Source organism: Cervus canadensis, chromosome 3, assembly GCF_019320065.1.
Source record: "Cervus canadensis isolate Bull #8, Minnesota chromosome 3, ASM1932006v1, whole genome shotgun sequence".
Taxonomy (NCBI): domain Eukaryota; kingdom Metazoa; phylum Chordata; class Mammalia; order Artiodactyla; family Cervidae; genus Cervus; species Cervus canadensis.
This window is the reverse complement of record NC_057388.1, coordinates 8,363,811-8,383,172: the sequence shown is the minus strand read 5'-3', so window position 1 is coordinate 8,383,172 and position 19,362 is coordinate 8,363,811. Positions and strand designations below refer to the sequence as shown.

At 37.7% G+C, this 19,362-nt stretch overlaps 1 protein-coding gene across 8 annotated transcripts in view; it reads right to left on the bottom strand.

Moving 5' to 3' along the window:
* The window catches only part of AKAP9 (A-kinase anchoring protein 9), a 162,655-nt gene that overhangs the window by 122,788 nt on the left and 20,505 nt on the right, over positions 1-19,362 (bottom strand). For all 8 annotated transcript variants that reach the window (XM_043462561.1, XM_043462563.1, XM_043462564.1 and 5 more), the window contains exons 2-3: positions 16,531-16,785; positions 3,965-4,009 (exon numbers count right to left, since the gene is read on the bottom strand). In XM_043462561.1, the coding sequence (XP_043318496.1) occupies positions 3,965-4,009; positions 16,531-16,785 (300 nt within the window). The remainder of the gene's footprint in view (positions 1-3,964; positions 4,010-16,530; positions 16,786-19,362) is intronic.

Genomic DNA, 19,362 nt, shown 5'->3' with positions numbered 1-19,362 from the left:
GATGTAACTGGTGAAGGATGCAAGGTCTGATGCTGTAAAGCACAATAATGCATAGGAACCTGGAATGTTAGGTCCATGAAACAAGGGAAAATGGAAGTGGAGATGCCACATCTCAAACAGAGGATGGCAAGAGTAAACACTGATATTTTAGGGATCAGTGACCTAAAATGGACTGGAATGGGTGAATTTAACTCAGATGACCACTCTATCTACTACGGAGGGCAAGAATCCCTTAGAAGAAATGAAGTAACCCTCACAGTCAACAAAAAAGTCCGAAATGCAATACTTGGATGCAATCTCAAAAATGACGGAATGATCTCTATTTGTGTCCAAGGCAAACCATTCAATATCATGGTAATCCAAGTCTATACCCCGACCAGTAATGCTGAAGAAGCTGAAGTTGAACAGTTCTATGAAGACCTACAAGACCTTTTAGAATTAATACCCAAAAAATATGTCCTTTTCATTATAGGGGACTGGAATGCAAAAGCAGGAAGTCAAGAAACACCTGGGGTAACAGGCAAATTTGGCCATGGAGTACAGAATGAAGCAGGTCAAAGGCTAATAGAGTTTTGCCAAAGAACGCACTGGTCATAGCAAACACCCTTTTCCAACACAAGAGAAGACGCTACACATGGACATCACCAGAGGGCCAATACCGAAATCAGATTGATTATCTTCTTTGCAGCCAAAGATGGAGAAGTTCTATACAGTCAGCAAAAGCAAGACCAGGAGCTGACTGTGGCTCAGATCATGAACTCCTTATTGCCAAATTCAGACTTAAACTGAAGAAAGTGAGGAAAACCACTAGACCATTCCGGTATGACCTAAATCAAATCTCTTACGATTATACAGTGGAAGTGAGAAATAGATTTAAGGGACTAGATCTGATAGACAGAGAGCCTGATGAACTATGGATGGAGGTTCATGATACTGCACAAGAGGCAGGGATCAAGACCATCCCCAAGAAAAAGAAATGCAAAAAAGCAAAATGGCTGTCTGAGGAGGCCTTACACATAGCTGTGAAAAGAAGGGAAGGGAAAAGGAAAGATATACCCATTTGAATGCAGAGTTCCAAAGAATAGTAAGGAGAGATAAGAAAGCTTTCCTCAATGATCAGTGAAAAGAAATAGAGGAAAACAATAGAATGGGAAAGACTAGAGATCTCTTCTAGAAAATTACAGATACCAAGGGAACATTTCAAGCAAAGATGGGCTCAATAAGGAAAGAAATGGTATGGACCTAACAGAAGCAGAAGATATTAAGAAGAGGTGACAAGAATACACAAGAACTGTACAAAAAAGATGTCCATGACCCAGATAATCATAATGGTGTGATCACTCACCTAGAGCCAGACATCCTGGAATGTGAAGTCAAGTGGGCCTTAGGAAGCATCACTACAAACAAAGCTAGTGGAGGTGATGGAATTCCAGTTGAGCTATTTCAAATCCTGAAAGATGATGCTGTGAAAGTGCTGCACTCAATATGCCAGCAAATTTGGAAACCTCAGCAGTGGCCACAGGACTGGAAAAGGTCAGTTTTCATTCCAATCCCTAAGAAAGGCAATCCCAAAGAATGCTCAAACTACCACACAATTGCACTCATCTCACACGCTAGTAAAGTAATGCTTAAAATTCTCCAAGCTAGGCTTCAGCAATATGTGAACCGTGAATTTCCAGATGTTCAAGCTGGATTTAGAAAAGGCAGAGGAACCAGAAATCAAATTGCCAACATCTGCTGGATCATCGAAAAAGCAAGAGAGTTCCAGAAAAACATCTATTTCTGATTTATTGACTATGCCAAAGCCTTTGACTGTGTGGATCACAATAAACTGTGGAAAATTCTTCAAGAGATGGGAATACCAGACCACCTGACCTGCCTCTTGAGAAATCTGTATGCAGGTCAAGAAGCAACAGTTAGAACTCGACATGGAGCAACAGACTAGTTCCAAATAGGAAAAGGAGTACGTCAAGGCTGTGTATTGTCACCCTGCTTATCTAACTTATATGCAGAGCACATCATGAGAAACGCTGGGCTGGAGGAAGCACAAGCTGGAATCAAGAGTGCCGGGAGAAATATCAATAGCCTCAGATACGCAGATGACACCACCCTGATAGCAGAAAGTGAAGAAGAACTAAAAAGTCTCTTGATGAAAGTGAAAGAGGAGAGTGAAAAAGTTGGTTTAAAGCTCAACATTCAGAAAACTAAGATCATGGCATCTGGTCCCATCACTTCATGGAAAATAGATGGGGAAACAGTGGAAACAGTGTCTGACTTTATTTTTGGGGGCTCCAAAATCAGTGCAGATGATGACTGCAGCCATGAAATTAAAACATGCTTACTCCTTGGAAAGAAAGCTATGACCAACCTAGATACCATATTAAAAAGCAGAGACATTACTTTGCCAACAAAGGTCCATCTAGTCAAGGCGATGGCTTTTCCAGTGGTCATGTGTGGATGTGAGAGTTGGACTATAAAGAAAGCTGAGCACCAAAAAATGATGCTTTTGAACTGTGGTGTTGGAGAAGACTCTTGAGAGTCCCTTGGACAGCAAGGAGATCCAACCAGTCCATCCTGGAGATCAGTCCTGGGTTTCACTGGAAGCTGAAACTCCAATACTTTTTCCACCTGATGTGAATAACTGACTCATTTGAAAAGACCCTGATGCTGGAAAGATTGAAGGCAGGAGGAGAAGGGGATGACAGAGGATGAGATGGTTGGATGGCATCACCGACTCAATGGACATGAATTTGAGTAAACAACAGGAGTTGGTGATGGACAGGGAGGTCTGGCATGCTTCAGTCCATGGGGTCACAAAGCCACGACTGAGTGACTGAACTGAACTGATAAAGAAAAAAATGCACTTTGTGGAATCCTAGGCTGCCCCAAAGTCTCCAGTGGTTCAAGCATTGAACCATGTTAAACTTTCAATTGAGAGACAAGCTCTAAGAAGTAAGGTATTATAGAAGAGAAAAGCAATGTTTTCATATTTAAGATCCATATTTAAAGTCACAGGGCAGATTCTCTGAATAGCAACCTGTAATTTAAACTGAGATATTACCTATAAAGGCAACTTTATGTAGCTTAAATTAGGAAATAATTTATTTATTTAACACTGGTTAGTTATTTTCCTGATGAGAATCACTAATAAATATATTCCCAGCTTCCAACTACCTTAAGCTTTTGAAATGTAACAGTTCTTACTCCCATTAGCAACCTAAAACAGTAATAAGTTCATTTAAGAACATGAAGTTTTTTTTGTTGGACAACTATGATAAATCAAAACTCATACAAGGCTTGACAGAAAACAACAAAATTCCATAAAGCAATTATCAAATAAATACATTCCATTAAAAAAAAACTTCTAGAATATGCTGAGTTGTTCAGCCATTCAGAGTAAGAAAGTTTTCCATGTCCTCAAATATTGGACCAAAAATAAATGACAAACATGTCTAAAGGAAAAAGATAAACAACACATTTATTAACACATAAAGAAAGTATCTCCTAAAGTGCCCAATGCCCATATCAGCCTTTATCACCTAAATTAAAAGTCACTATTGCAACATTAATTTCAATAAATGGATTTATATAATTAACTAGAATTCAAGCATTTGTAAAAAAATTACACAAAATAAAATAGCCTATATTATGAAAGGTTTACTGTGTTAAATATAACCTTATAACAAAACCCAATTTCAAACACTTCCCTAGAAACTAAAACAAGGTCTCCATCTAATTAAGGACCATGTTACTCAAAGATATTTAAGACTTTAATTAATAATCTGAAAAAAAAGTCAGGAAAACATAAACTTCAAGTTTTCTAGGTTATTTACATTATACTATGCTAATTTTTATTATATTTATAAAATAAGAAAAGCATGTGAGTTGTAAGTAATAAAAAACTAATAATCAGCAATAATTTTTAAAAATATAAAATGTCAATCACAATGCTACTTATTCTTACCTCTGAACTATAATCATCTGCTGTGGTTGAAATTTCACTTTCCGGCTAAAAAAGAAAGCAAAAACTGATTATTTATGATCTTTCTACAACTCCCCTTCCAAATACTTTACTTTATTAGCCCATTACTATTGGTAACTTATTAAAGAAAACTCAAAAAAATCACTAAAAACAAAGAAAAAATTACTCAATATTTTAAAAATTCTACTCTGATTATGAATCACTATGGCTAAATAACATCTAAAATTTATCACTAGACAATTTTCTAAGTATAAAAGTATCAAGACGTACTTTCACACAAGATTTTTCACATACTACAAATCATTTCTAAGGAAAGAGGACCAAATAAGATATCATCCTTCTAATTCCTATACTTCTTTTAAATAAAATAGTCCTAAATTATTACTCAAAAAAGTTCAATTTCTTTAAGATAAAGAATCATCAACCTTAGTGCTAGAAAAATAGTAACAACTTGAAGAAAATTACAAACTTCTGTTGTTATTAACACTGTTGTCCCTGGTATTTGGGTAAGAAGTGAGTGGCTTTTCCAAGCTTCCCTCAGCTTAGAAGTACTGAGAAGAGTCAAGGAGAAAATCCAAATTTTCACTGCTTTCACTGTCTAAGAATCTAATTTTACAAGTGAGAAAAGAGACCTAGATATTTCCTTTTTTCATTCAACAAATACAAACCATACATGCACTCAATATAGGAGCACCGAAATAAATAAAACAAATACTAACAGATATAAATGGAGAAACTGATGGAATATAATAATAGAAGACTTTAATGCCCCACTGACATCAATGGACAGGTCTTCCAGGCAGAAAACCAAAACACAATAGAGATCATAAATGACACAACAGAACAAGTAGACTTAATTGATATTTTCTGGACATTGCATCTCCAAAATCAGACTACACATTCTTTTTTAAGCACATACAAGCATTCTCTAGGACAGACCACATACTAAGACACATGGTAACCTTGGACAAGGGACAGAGTCCCTTGGACTGCAAGGAGATCCAACCAGTCCATCCTAAAGGAAATCAGTCCTGAATATTCATTGAAAGGACTGATGCTGAAGCTGAAACTCTAATACTCTGGCCACCTGATGCAAAGAACCAACTCATCTGAAAAGACCCTGATGCTGGGAAAGATTGAAGGTGGGAGGAGAAGGGGACAACAGAGGATGAGATGTTTGGACGGCATCACCAACTCAATGGACATGAGTTTGAGTAAGCTCCGGGACTTGGTGATGGACAGGGAAGCCTGGCGTGCTGCAGCCCACGGGGTCACAAAAAGTCAGACATGACTGAGCAACTGAATTGAACTCAACTGAAGCCTAAACGTATTTAAGAGGATAGAAATTATTTATCATCTTTTGTAGTAACAACAGCATGAAATTAGAAATCAACAACATCTTTTTTTTTATCACAACAGCATGAAACTAAAAATCAACCACAGAAAGATAAAAGAGAAAAAAATAAAGGGAGACTAAACGATATGCTGACATAAAGCAGGAGATGGTAAGATCAAATATCTACATCTTAGGAATCAGTCTAATGTGGATGGGAGTGGGTGAATTTAATTCAGATGACCATTATATCTACTACTGTGGACAAGAATACCTGAGAAGAAATGAAGCAACCCCCAGAGTCAACAAAAGAATCTGAAATGCAGTATTTGCGTGCAATCTCAAAAATGACAGAATGATCTTGGTTCACTTCCAAGACAAACCAACCAAAATCACAGTAAACCAAGTCTATGCCCCAACTTCTGATGCCGAAGAAGCTGAAGTTGAACAGTTCTATGAACACCTATGAGACCTTCTAGAACTAACACCAAAAAAGATGTCCTTTTCATCACAGGGGACTGGAATGCAGTAACAAGTCAAGAGATACCCAGGATAATGTGCAAGTTTGGCCTCAGTGTATGGGGCAAAGGCTAAGAATTTTGTCAAGAGAACACATCGGTCATAGCAAACACTCTCCTCCAACTAAACAAGAGACAGCTCTACACACGGTATCACCAGATGGTCAATACTGAAACCACACGAATCATGTTCTTTGCAGCCGAAGGTGGAGAAGCTCTATACAGTCAGCAAAAGACCTGGAGCTGACTGTGGCTCAGATCAAGAGCTCCTTATTGCAGAATTCAGGCTTAAACTGAAGAAAGTAGCGAAGACCACTAAGCCATTCAGGTATGATCTAAATCAAATCCCTTATACAGTGGAGGTGATGAATAGATTCATGGGATTAGATCTAGTAGACAGGATGCCTGAAGAACTATGGATACAATTTCATAACACTGTACAGGAGGCAGTGGCCAAAACCATCCCAAGGGAAAAAGAAATGCAAGAAGGCAAAGTGGTTGTCTGAGGAGGCTTTATAAGTAGCTGAGGAAAGAAGAGATGTGAAAGGCAACAGAGAAAGGGAAAGATACACCCAACTGAATGCAGAGCTCCAGAGAACAGCAAGAAGAGATAGGAAAGCCTTCTTAAGTGAATAATGCAAAGAAACAGAGGAAAATGATTGAATGAGAAAGACTAGAAATTTCTTCAAGAAAACTGGAGATCTCAAGAGAACACTGCATGCAAGGATGAGCATGATAAAGGACAGAAATGGTATGGACCCAACAGAAGCAGAAGAGATTCAGAAGAGGTGGCAAGAATACACAGAACTATACAAAATAGATCTTAATGACCCAGACAACCATGATGGTGTGGTCACTCACCTACAGCCAGACATCTTGGAGTGTGAAGTCAAGTGTACCTTACGAAGCATTACTACAAACAAAGCTACTGGAGATGATGAAATTCCAACTGAGCTATTGAAAATCCTAAAAGATGATGCTGTGAAAATGCTGTGCTCAATATGTCAGTAAATTTGGAAAACTCAGCAGTGGCCACAGGACTGGAAAAGGTCAGTTTTCATTCCAATCCCAAAGAAGGGCAATGTCAAAAAATGTTCAGACTTCCATACCATTGCAATCATTTCATATGCTAGGCAAGGTAATGCTCAAAATCATTCAAGCTAGGCTTCAGCAGTATGTGAACTGAGAACTTCTGTATGTACAAGCTGGGTTTCAAAGAGACAGAGGAACCAGAGATTAAATTGCCAACATTTGCTGGATCATGGAAAAAGCAAGGGAGTTTCATAAAACCATTTATTTCTGCTTCACTGACTACACTAAAGCATTTGACTGTGTGGATCACAACAAATGGTGAAAAATTCTTAAAGAAATGGGAATACCAGATCCCAACACCTATCTCCTGAGAAAGCTACATGCACGTCAGAAGCAACAGTTAGACCTGCACATGGAACAATGGACTGGTTCAAAATCAGTAAAGGAGTACGTCAAGGCTATATTGTCACCCAGCTTATTTAACTTATATTCAGAGTACATCATGTGAAATGCCAAGCTGAATGAATAACAACATAAACTCAAGATTGCTGGGAGAAATATCAACAACTTCAGATACGCATATGATACCACTCTAATGGCAGAAAGCAAAGAGGAACTAAAAAACCTTTTGCATGCTTAATTGTTTAGTCATGTCCGACTTTTTGTGGACCCATGGACTGTAGCCCGCCAGGATCCTCTGTCCATGGGATTCTCCAGGCAAGAATACTGGGGTGGGTAGCCGTTCGCTTCTCCAGGGGATCTTCCCCACCCAGGGTTTGAACCTGTGTCTCCTGCATTGGCAGGTGGGTTCTTACCACTGAGTCACCAGGGAAGCCCCCAAAGAACCTGTTAATGAGGGTACAAGAGGAAAGTGAAAAGGCTAGCTTCAAACTCAACATTCAAAAAACTCAGATCATGGCACCCAGTCCCGTCACTTCATGGTAAATGGAATGGGAAAAAGTGGAAGCTGTAACAGATTTTATTTTCTTGGAATCCAAAATCACTGTGGACGGTGACTGCAGCCAGGAAAGTAAAAGACACTTGCTCCCTGGAAGGAAAGCTATGACAAACCTAGATAACATATTAAAAAGTAGAGACATCACTTTGTTGACAAAGATCCATGTAGTCAAAGCTATGGTTTTTCCCGCAGTCATGTACGAATGTGGAGCTGGATCATAACAAAGGCTGAGTGCCAAAGAATTGATGCTTTGGAACAGTGGTGCTGTACAAGACTCTTGAGAGTCCCCTGGTCTACAAGGAGATTAAACCAATCAATCTTAAAAGGAAATCAACCGTGAATACTACTAATGCTGAAGCTCCAATTCACTGGCCACCTATGTGAAGAGCTGAGTCACTGAAAAAGTCCCTGGTGCTGGGAAAGACTGAAGGCAAAAGGAAAAGGGCAGGGCAGAGGATGAGATGATTAGGCGTGAGTCTGAGCACACTCAGGGAGACAGTGAGGACAGGGGAGCCTGGCGTGCTGCAGCCCACAGGGTCGAGAAGGTCGGACACGACTTAGCACTCAACAGTAACGACAACACAAAATGCTACTAAAAAACCAATGGACTTCCCCAGTGATCCAGGAGTTAAGGATCTGCCTGCCAATGCAGAGGACACCGGTTTGATCCCTGCTCCAGGAAAGATTTCACATGCCGCAGGGCAACTAAGCCCGTGTGCCACGACTACTGAGCCTGTGTGTGCTCTGGGACAAGAGATGCCACCACAGTGAGAAGCCCACACACTGCAGCCAGGGAGGAGCCCCCACTCACTGTAAGGAGGGAAGGCCCTTGCACAGCAGTGAAGACCCAGTGCAGCCAAACATAAACATAAACTTCAAACTGTTTAAGAAAAACAATGGCTCAGTGATGAAATCAAAGAAGAAATTAAAAATACCTGAGACATCACTTCTTGGCCTTTTGGCTAAGATCAAGTGTAAAAAAATACCTCGATACAAATACAATAACCACACAACCTACAAAATACAGCAAAAGCAGTCCTAAGAGGGAAGTTCACAGTGACACGTCTTCCTCAAAAGAAACAAGAAATTTCTCAAGTAAACAACCTACCACCTAAAGGAAAAAGGAAAAGAAGAAAAGCAAAACCTAACATCAGTAGAAGGAAGGAAACAGTAAAGATTATAAATAAATAAAAGAGAAATTTTAAAAACAGAAATAATAAAACCAAGAGCCATTTTTTTGAAAGGACACAATCGCCAAACCTCTGGCAGGGATCAGCAAGAAAAGAAAGGACCCAAATAAAATAAGAAATTAAAGACGAGAAATAACAACTGATACCACAGAAACACAAAAAACCTTAATACTATCAACAATTATATGCCAACAAATTGGACAACCTAGAACAGACCAGTCCCTAGAATCATACAGCCCACCAAAACTGAATCAAGACAACGAGAGAATCTGGATAGACTCATCTCCAGAAGTCAAACAGTATCTTTTAATTGAAAAAACAAAACAACACTCCTGCAAACAAGCCCTATGGCTTCACTGGGGAACTGGTAAACAAAATATTTATACCAATCCTTCTCAAACTCTTCCAAATGATTAAAAGGGAGGGAACACTCCCAAAGTCATTTTATGAAGCCACCATTACATTTATACCAAAACCAGACAAAGAAACAAAAAAGAAAATTACAGGCCAAAACCTCTGTTGAATTGCCTTGCCCAAGGGATACGAAGGGAACATTTCAGGCAAAGATGGGCTCAATAAAGGAAAGAAATGGTAGGGACCTAACAGAGCAGAAGATATCAAGAAGAGGTGGCAAGAATACACAGAAGAACTGTACAAAAAAGATCTTCATGACCCAGATAATCACAATGGTGTGATCACTCACCTAGAGCCAGACATTCTGGAATGTGAAGTCAAGTGGGCCTTAGGAAGCATCACTACAAACAAAGCTAGTGGAGGTGATGGAATTCCACTTGAGCTATTTCAAATCCTGAAAGATGATGCTGTTAAAGTGCTACACTCAGTATGCCAGCAAATCTGGAAACCTCAGCAGTGGCCACAGGACTGGAAAAGGTCAATTTTCATTCCAATTCCTAAGGAAGGCAATGCCAAACAATGCTCAAACCAACGTACAATTGCACTAATCTCACGCGCTAGCAAAAGTAATGCTCAAAATTATCCAAGCCAGGCTTCAGAAATACGTGAACTGTGAACTTCCAGATGTTCAAGCTGGATTTAGAAAAGGCAGAGGAACCAGAGATCAAATTGCCAACATCTGTTGGATCATCGAAAAACAAAGAGAGTTCCAGAAAAATATCTAATTCTGCCTTATTGACTATGCCAAAGCCTTAGATTGTGTGAACCACAATAAACTGGAAAATTTCTTACCAGACCACCTGACCTGCCTCTTGAGAAATCTGTATGCAGATCAGGAAGTAACAGATAAAACTGGACATGGAACAACAGACTGGTTCCAAATAGGGAAAGGAGTACATCAAGGCTGTGTATTGTCACCCTGCTTATTTAACTTATATGTAGAGTACATCATGAGAAACTCTGGGCTGGATGAAGCACAAGCTGGAATCAAGACTGCCGGGAGAAATATCAATAACCTCAGATATGCAGATAACACCACCCTTATGGCAGAAAGTGAAGAAGAACTAAAGAGCCTCTTGATGAAACTGAAAGAGGAGAGTGAAAAAGTTGCCTTAAAACTAAACATTCAAAAACCTAAGATCATGGCAGCCAGTCCCATCACTTCATGGCAAATAGATGGGGAAAAAGTGGAAACAGTGGCTGAATTTATATTCTTGGGCTCGAAAATCACTGCAGATTGGTGACTGCAGCCATGAAATTAAAAGACGCTTGTTCTTTGGAAGAAAAATCTGACCAACCTCGACAGCATATTAAAAAGCAGAGACATTACTTTGCCAACAAAGGTCCATCTAGTCAAGGCTATGGTTTTTCCAGTGGTCATGTATGGATGTGAGAGTTGGACTATAAAGAAAGCTGAGCACTGAAGAATGGACGCTTTTGAACTGTAGTGTTGGAGAAGACTCTTCAGAGTCCCTTGAACAGCAAGGAGATCCAACCAGTCCATCCTGAAGGAAATCAGTCCTGAATATTCATTGGAAGGACTGATGCTGAAGCTGAAACTCCAACACTTTGGCCACCTGACGCAAAGAACTGATCCACTGGAAAAGACCCTGAAATGTTGAGAAAGATTGGGGGCAGGAGGAGAAGGGGATGACAGAGGATGACATGGTTGGATGGCATCACTAACTCAATGGACATGAGTTTGGGTAAACTCCAGGAGTTGGTGATGGACAGGTAGGCCTGGTGTGCTTCAGCCCATGGGGTCACAGAGAGTTGGACACGACTGAGCGACTGAACTGAACTGACATTTGATGAACATAAATTTTAAAATTCTCAACAAAACAAGCAAACCAAACCCACTAACACATTAAAAAGGACCATGCGCCATGTTTAAGTTGGATTCATCCCAGGTTCACAAGGTTGGTTCAACAGACACAAATCAATTACTGTGATACACCACATCACAGAAAAAAGACAAAAAACTATGATCATCTCAACAGATGCAGAAAAAGCATCTGATGTAATTCAATACCCATTCTGTTTTATAAATTTTTTTGAATATTTTATATTGGATTATAGTCGATTAAAAATGTTGTGTTAGTTTCAGATATACAGCAAAGTGATTCAGTTATATTGATACAAACCGACGTATCCATTCTGTCTCAAGCTCTTTCCCATTTAGGTTATTATAGAATATTGAGTGGCATTCGCTGTGCTATACAGTATGTCCTTGTTGGTCATCTATTTTAAATGTAGCGGACTGTACATGTCAATCCCAAACTCTCTTATCTATTCCTTCCCCTCACACCAGTCAGAATGGCCATCTTCACAAAGTCTACAAACAAAAAATGTAGCAGAGTGTGTGGAGAAATGGGAACCCTCATACAGTTTATGGGAAAGTAAGTTGGTATGGATACTATGGAGAACCATATGGAGGTTCCTTAAAAAATTAAAAATAGAGCTACCATAAGATCCAGTAGTACCACTCCTGAGCATCTAACTGCAGAAAACCATGTTCAAAGGATACACACACTTTAATGTTCACTGCAGTGACAACAGCCAAGACAGGGAAGCAACCTAAACGTCCACTGACAGAGGAATGAATAAAGAAGATCTGGTCAGTCAGTTCAGTCGCTCAGTCATGTCCGACTTTGTGACCCCAAGGACTGCAGCATGCCAGGCCTCCCTGTCCATCACCAATTCCTGGAGTCCACCCAAACCCATGTCCATTGAGTCGGTGATGCCATCCAACCATTTCATCCTCTGTCATTCCCTTCTCCTCCTGCCCTCAATCCTTCCCAGCATCAGGGTCTTTTCCAGTGAGTCAGCTCTTTGTATCAGGTGGCCAAAGTACTGGAGTTTCAGCTTTAGCATTAGTCCTTCCAATGAATATTCAGGACTGATTTCCTTTAGGATGGACTGGTTGAATCTCCTTGCAGTCCAAGGGACTCTCAAGAGTCTTCTCTAGTACCACAGTTCAAAAGCAGCAATTCTTCGGTGCTCAGCTTTCTTTATAGTCCAGCTCTCACATCCATACATACATGACTACTGGAAAAACCATAGCCTTGACTAGATGGACCTTTGTTGACAAAGTAATGTCTGTGCTTTTTAATATGCTGTCTAGGTTGGTCATAGCTTTTCTTCCAAGGAGCAAGCATCTTTTAAAAAAATTTCATGGCTGCAGTCACCATCTGCAGTGATTTTGGAGCCCAAGAAAATAAAGTACATATATGTAATGGAATATTACTCAATCACTAAGAAGAAAAAAATAATGCCCTCTATGCCAACACTGATGGACCTGGAGATTATTATACTAAGCGAAGTTAGAGAAAGACAAATATGATATGATGTCAGTTTTACGCAGAACCCCCCAAAAATGATACAAATGAATTATTTACAAAACAGAAACAGATTCATAAGCTTAAGTGATTATAATTTGCTATATTCTGACTGGTATGAGGTGATATCTTACTATAGTTTTGATTTACATTTCTCTAATAATAGTGGCTGGATGGCATCACCGACTCGATGGACATGAGTTTGAGTGGACTCCGGGAGTTGGTGATGGACAGGGAGGCCTGGCGTGCTGCGATTCATGGGCTCACAAAGAGTTGGACATGACTGAGCGACTGAACTGAACTGAACTGAATAATTAGTGATGCTGAGCATCCTTTCATGTGCCTCTTAGCCATCTATAAATCTTCTTTGGAGAAATGTCTGTTTAGTCCTTTGCCTAGCTTTCAATTGGTTTGTCTTTTTGATATTGAGCAGAATGAGCTGTTTATAAATTTTGGATATTACTCCCTTATTGGTCACATTATTTACAAATATTTTCTCCCATTCTGTATTTTGTCTTTTTGTTTTGTTTATGGTTTCCTTTCCTGCACAATAGCTCCTGTGCTTAATTAGGTTCTATTTGCTTATTTTTGCTTTTATTTCCATTCCTCTAAGAAACAGATCGAAAAAGATATTGCTACAATCTATGTCAGTTTCTGCCTACTTTTTACTCAGTTTTCTAGTACCCAGTCTAATATTCAAGGTCTTTTATCCATTTTGAGTTTATTTATATATATGTATATATTTTTGTGCAATATCCATTCATGATAAAAACTCTTATCAAAGTTGATATAAAGAGAACAGATGTCAACATAATCAAAGCTATTTATGACAAATCCATAGCCAACGTAATACTTAGATGATTACCATATGAACCAGCAATCACACTCTCGGGCATATATCTGAAGAAAACTCTAACTAAAAAAGATACATGCATCCCTAATGTTCATAGCAGCACTATCTACAACAGCCAAGACACAGAAACAACGTAAGTGTCCGTCAACAGAAGAATGGAGAAAGAATTCGATACACACACACACACACACACACACACACAGATAACAGAATATTATTCAACCATAAAAGATGAAATAATACCATCTGCAGCAACATGAATGGACCTGGAGATTATCACACCAAAAGAAGCAAGTCAGACAAAAATCATATGATATCAGTTTAAAAATGACACAATGAACTTATTTACAAAATAGAAACAAACTCATAGACACAGAAAACAAACATGGTTACCAAAGAAGGCAGGAGAGAGAAATTAGAAGTTTGAGATTAGCAGATACAATAATAGATAAAAAAAATAGAACTATATTTTATACCTTGTAATAAACCATTACAAGTTTAATGGTTTATTAAACTTTAATTACAAGTGGAAAAAATATTACAAAGTATACATAAATATATATGTATATATATGTATAACTGAATCACTTTGTTGTACACCAGAAACTACACAACATTTTAAATTAGCTATACATCAATTAAAAAAAATTTTGACTCATGGGTTCCACTCAGACTTGCTGAATTAGAAATCTGCATTTTAAAAAGATCACACACATGATCTGTATACACACTGAAGTCTGAAGAGTATTCCTTCAAAATGGGGAAAGATAACACAGTACCTGTCCAATGACCCCCCAAAAAACAAAACAACTCACCAACCAAAGAAACCAAAACCCATAAACAACCAAATATGAACCATCACTGTCTCCCGTCTCACCTACACTTACAGAACTTTTACTCAGCTCTCAAGACCAAGTTACAAGACCATCTCCTCAGTGATGTAGTAACTGATGCCAGGAACAGAAATAATACGCTTGCTCCTATTCTAAAATCCTGTAACTGACTTACGTGGCCCTCTTTTACATCTAATGTACTTTCATGATGTATGCCCTCTTGGTTTGTTCACTCACTAAAGTCTTTTAAATGGACTACTGATTAAACGCATATTGTGTACGAAAAACTGTGCTGCTGAGGATAAAATGGTGAACAAGACACTCTGCACCTGAAATGCTAAAATTCCAGTGAAGGGTCCAAGTATTGATTTGTCCAGCAGAAAATGAAAATATTCTTCAAATCAAATCAAGCACCACAGTTGTCATATTTTATTACATAAAAGATTCAGACTTCAACAAAAAATTATACAGAAAAAGGAAAATATGGCCCATACACAAGAAAAACAGTAGTCGGTAGAAACTGTCCCTAAGGAAACATAGATATTGCACTTATTGGACAAAGATTTTAAGTTACATATTTCTTAAAAAGTCACATAAATGGAGGAAACAATGCTTAAAAAACTAAAGAAAATTGTAAGAACAATGTCTCACTAAATAGGGAATATTAAAAAAAAAAGAACATATAAAAAACCAAACAGAAATTCTGAAGCTAAAAGTAAAATAACAGAAATTCACTAGAGGGGTTTAACAGCAGATCTGAGGAGGAAGAAGAATCAGCAAATTTCAAAAAAGTTCAACTGAAATTACCCAGTTTGAGGGAAAAAAAAGAATGTTTTTAAAAAAGAACAGGGACTTCCCTGGTGGTCCAGGAGCTAAGAACCTGCCTGGCGATGGAGGGGACACGGCTCAGCCCCCGGTCAGGGAAACCGAGACCCCACGTGCTGTGAGGCAGCCAGGCCCGTGCACCCTGGAGTCTGTGAGATGCAAGTGGAGAGCTGCGTGCTGCAGCCAAGTAAGTAAATTAAATAAACAGATAAGGTGACTGATCATCAAAGATCTGTGCAACAATCATATGCATAATGGAGACGCAGAAGGAGGAAAGGGTCAGGAAGAGCATTTGAAGGTGTAATGACTGAAAACTTCCCAAATTTGATGAAAAACATTAATCCACGTATCCAAAATGCTCAAGAAACTCTAAGCAGGAAAAACTCAGTAAGACCCACTCCTATGCTGAACAGCAAACCCCTATGACATACACCTCTGACTCCTGACTGAAGCCTATGCCTCTAAATCCTATTCCCAGCTAAGGACGCCAGCGCACAGCCCACACCACCATCATCATACGCCCTGGCCAACACTCTTCCTCCTCAGCACCCCTCAGTTCTCTACGCTCCGTCTTAGTGGGAGTGCCACCATTCCACCCCCACCCAGTCCACTCTTAACCTCTCCCTCATCTCCTTGTTCTTGGAAATTCCATCATTAATGGGGGGAGGAAAATGAGCATTTATTGAGGAAAACTTCCTATGGGCCAGGTGTAATCTCCCCCACACCTTTACCACCACCTTCTCGGGGTCACTTGGATATCCATTTAAAACTAAACTACTTAAGGATTCCAAAACACATCACACTGGTTCATGTCTTTGAGAAAGCTGATTCTTTAGCACAGATGTTGTCTGTCCTACTTCTTTGCATCTAGCTAATCTTAACTCACAATTCAAGACCTGGTTCTATCATCTCTTCCAGGAAACTTTCCCAAGTAAGACACATTAGACTAATTTGGGCATTCCCCCAAATCATGGCACTTTAGGGTACCATATGCATTGTTGTTAGCACGGCTCTCATCAGACTATCCAACCTGTCTTACGTCTACCTTCCCCACTAGACTGACCTTCCTAAAGTACAGAGACTATCATATTTATCTTTGTATCCTTCGTGCTCAATCTTTGGTGTATTACAGTTGTTCAATAAATGTGTGTTGAATCAAGCTCACAAATATCACACAGGATATTAATGAGTGATGTCATTACAATAACTTTATACTTAGAATGCTAGTATTTATAAATCGGGATGAATACTTACTTCAACAGAGAAGACCTGGTCACATTTAACTATTTCTCCACTGTGTAAAGTTCTCGTTATTGTGGACTCAGGAGGCACGGCTGCTCCTGATCTCTGAGAATTATTTACACACATCTCATCACTCTGTGATTGCTCAATGTTTACAGCATGGTATGCTGACACATCATGTTTACTGCTTGAAGTTTTTCTCTTTTTTTTCTGCTTCTTAGGATTCTGCCCATCAGACTGAGCTTTCCTTTGTCGAAACTGGGCAAGCTACAGAAAAAAAAAAAAATCATTATTGTCAAAGATAATTTTTCTTTATCACCACTAAGAAATAAGTAGCTTTGGAGTAATTTTCTTTAAAGGATCAACCCATCACTAAAATGATGACAAAATAAAGGACAATGGATACTGTCTTTAATATAAGAATGACTGCTGAATTGCAAAGAAGGCAGGTATTTCTGAATGAATGCTATTCAAATGTTGAGAAGAACTGAAAACATCATGTCTAAAGAAAGAAATTAGCCCAGAGTTGGGGAGAATAAAAACAACTAAAATCAGGTGCCCTCATTCATTGTTCAGTAAAACTATAATCTCTGGATATGAGATTACATGAAAATACAGGAAATCTAAATACATTTGCTCTGTGGAATTTCCGCAAATTCTACTTACATATTCTAGTAAATGTAATTATTTCATGCAAAAAGCTTTAGCTACACAAATGATCAATGCAGCCTTGTTTATAGCGGGAAAAAACTATATAAATATTTTTATCAATACTGTTTTATCAAACAACAGTGCCCCCCAGCCCTTAACCATCTGCATTCCACCTTCAGGGTTTTGCCATATTCCAGTTGTCACCTAGACTTACCATTTACTTAATATGTTTTAACTAGTGTATTTTTCTTATTCAGATTTATTTCAAAAGGAGACTTTGAATCCTCGACATAAATTAAAAGACAATGTCATTTGATTAAAAAAAATAGAAACAAAAATGAATACAATATAAAATACAACTATATTATTAAAATTTTAGCTAGACATTGATGAAGGTTCTAAGAGAAACAGACAAGTGTTAGAGGGGTGCTAAGACTCTATTAGTACCAGACAGACTTTGACTTGTCATAAGCAGACAGATTTAAAGAAACCTGGAAAGTAGTTAACCTTTTTTTTTTTAACAATACTATCTACTGTTATTTATTTAATACTAGATCAACAACATATCACCTAAAATATCTCATCACTATCTAAATCAGAAATATAGATTACACACTTTGGCCAATATTGGATTAATTAAAATAATACTAATGTAAACCATTATTAATATTAAAATATTAATGTAAATCATTATTAATAAATGTTTATGACACAGCAGTAGGTATAATAAAATAACCTTTTTTAGTAAAAGGAAAATTATGTGCATCTCTTTTAACAAAGATAAGAGCAGCCTCAGGCTCATAGCCTTCAACAATTATATCTACCTTAAATTTTAATAACATATATATAGGCATGGGTAAACACTGGAAGAATATAACCATAACAACTTTGGTCTATCTCTAGAGATTACAGCTACTTTTCCTTATGCTCACATGAAATTTCCTTTTTGCTGCAGTAAATTTTCTTAATTTTATATGAAGCAACTATTAACACTTCCTAAATTTAATTTGAACCCAGTGAGAGAAAAGCATAAGAACAAGTGTAAGCCCTTTTGCCTTAAAAAGAGGAAATAGATGAACATATTAATATATAAATTAGAACAATTACAAAGATGGTCAGTAAATGCCTTACGATATAAAGTATTAAAGAAATCTTGATAATGTTGATGTCATTAACTATCTAATTATGTGACAGATATTAGAATAATAGATAGCATATGTTATACTTTTGTTTGCTGTAGATAAAGAAAAGTTAATAGATAAGTACTATTTATTTAACAAACATCTAATTAATAAGTGAGAAATAGCTAATCACTGACCTTGTACAACATAAAAATACATCACATTTAAAATTTTTCCTCAGCTGTTTAGCAACTATTCGGTTATTCTGCTATCTGCTTAAGGAACAGATGCAAGACTAGTTGCCTCTATTTGTACATTATTAAGCTGCTGGAATGCATTTAAACTACTTTGGATAGGAGATTCATTCTTAAAAATAAACCAACTGAAACACTATTACACATTATCTGTAAATAGAATCAGAAGTCTAGGCATATCATTTTAAAAGGATCCCTCAGAAAGAATGCAAAAGCAAAAAGGTATTAATACATTCTTGATATTTAAAAACATATTCAGATGGCAAAGGATATCAGGACAAAGATGAAGATTCTGTTTAAAATTCCATCTCTGTAGGGTTATATATAAAATTTATACTTAATGTTTATACGCACAAATACATAACAAAAGCAAGTTTCTGTTAAAATTATGCACTATAAAAAGATTTAAAAAACCAAACAAACCTGTGTCTGAGACAACAATATCCATTATTAAATGAACCTAGTGAAAAAGTTAATAAAAGATATGGAATAAAAAGTAAAACAGTTTTATTACTGTGTTTAGAACTAATCACTTCTAAGACCAAAAAATTACCAAACACTGTTTCAGTAATTCTATGTTATTGATTAAATGAAGTCATATTATTTTTTCTCAACAATTAACCCAAAGGTAAACTCCATGAAGCTAAGAACTTTTGTTCACCGCTATATATTCAAAACCTAGAGCAGTACTCAATAAATAAAGGTTGAGTGAAAAAAAGATAATGCATTTTTTTTACAGAAAAGTTAACACTGAGGAATCATTTTAAGCACTGTTCCACAGAACCTAAGAACTAAGATGATATAAAAGATCCACTACC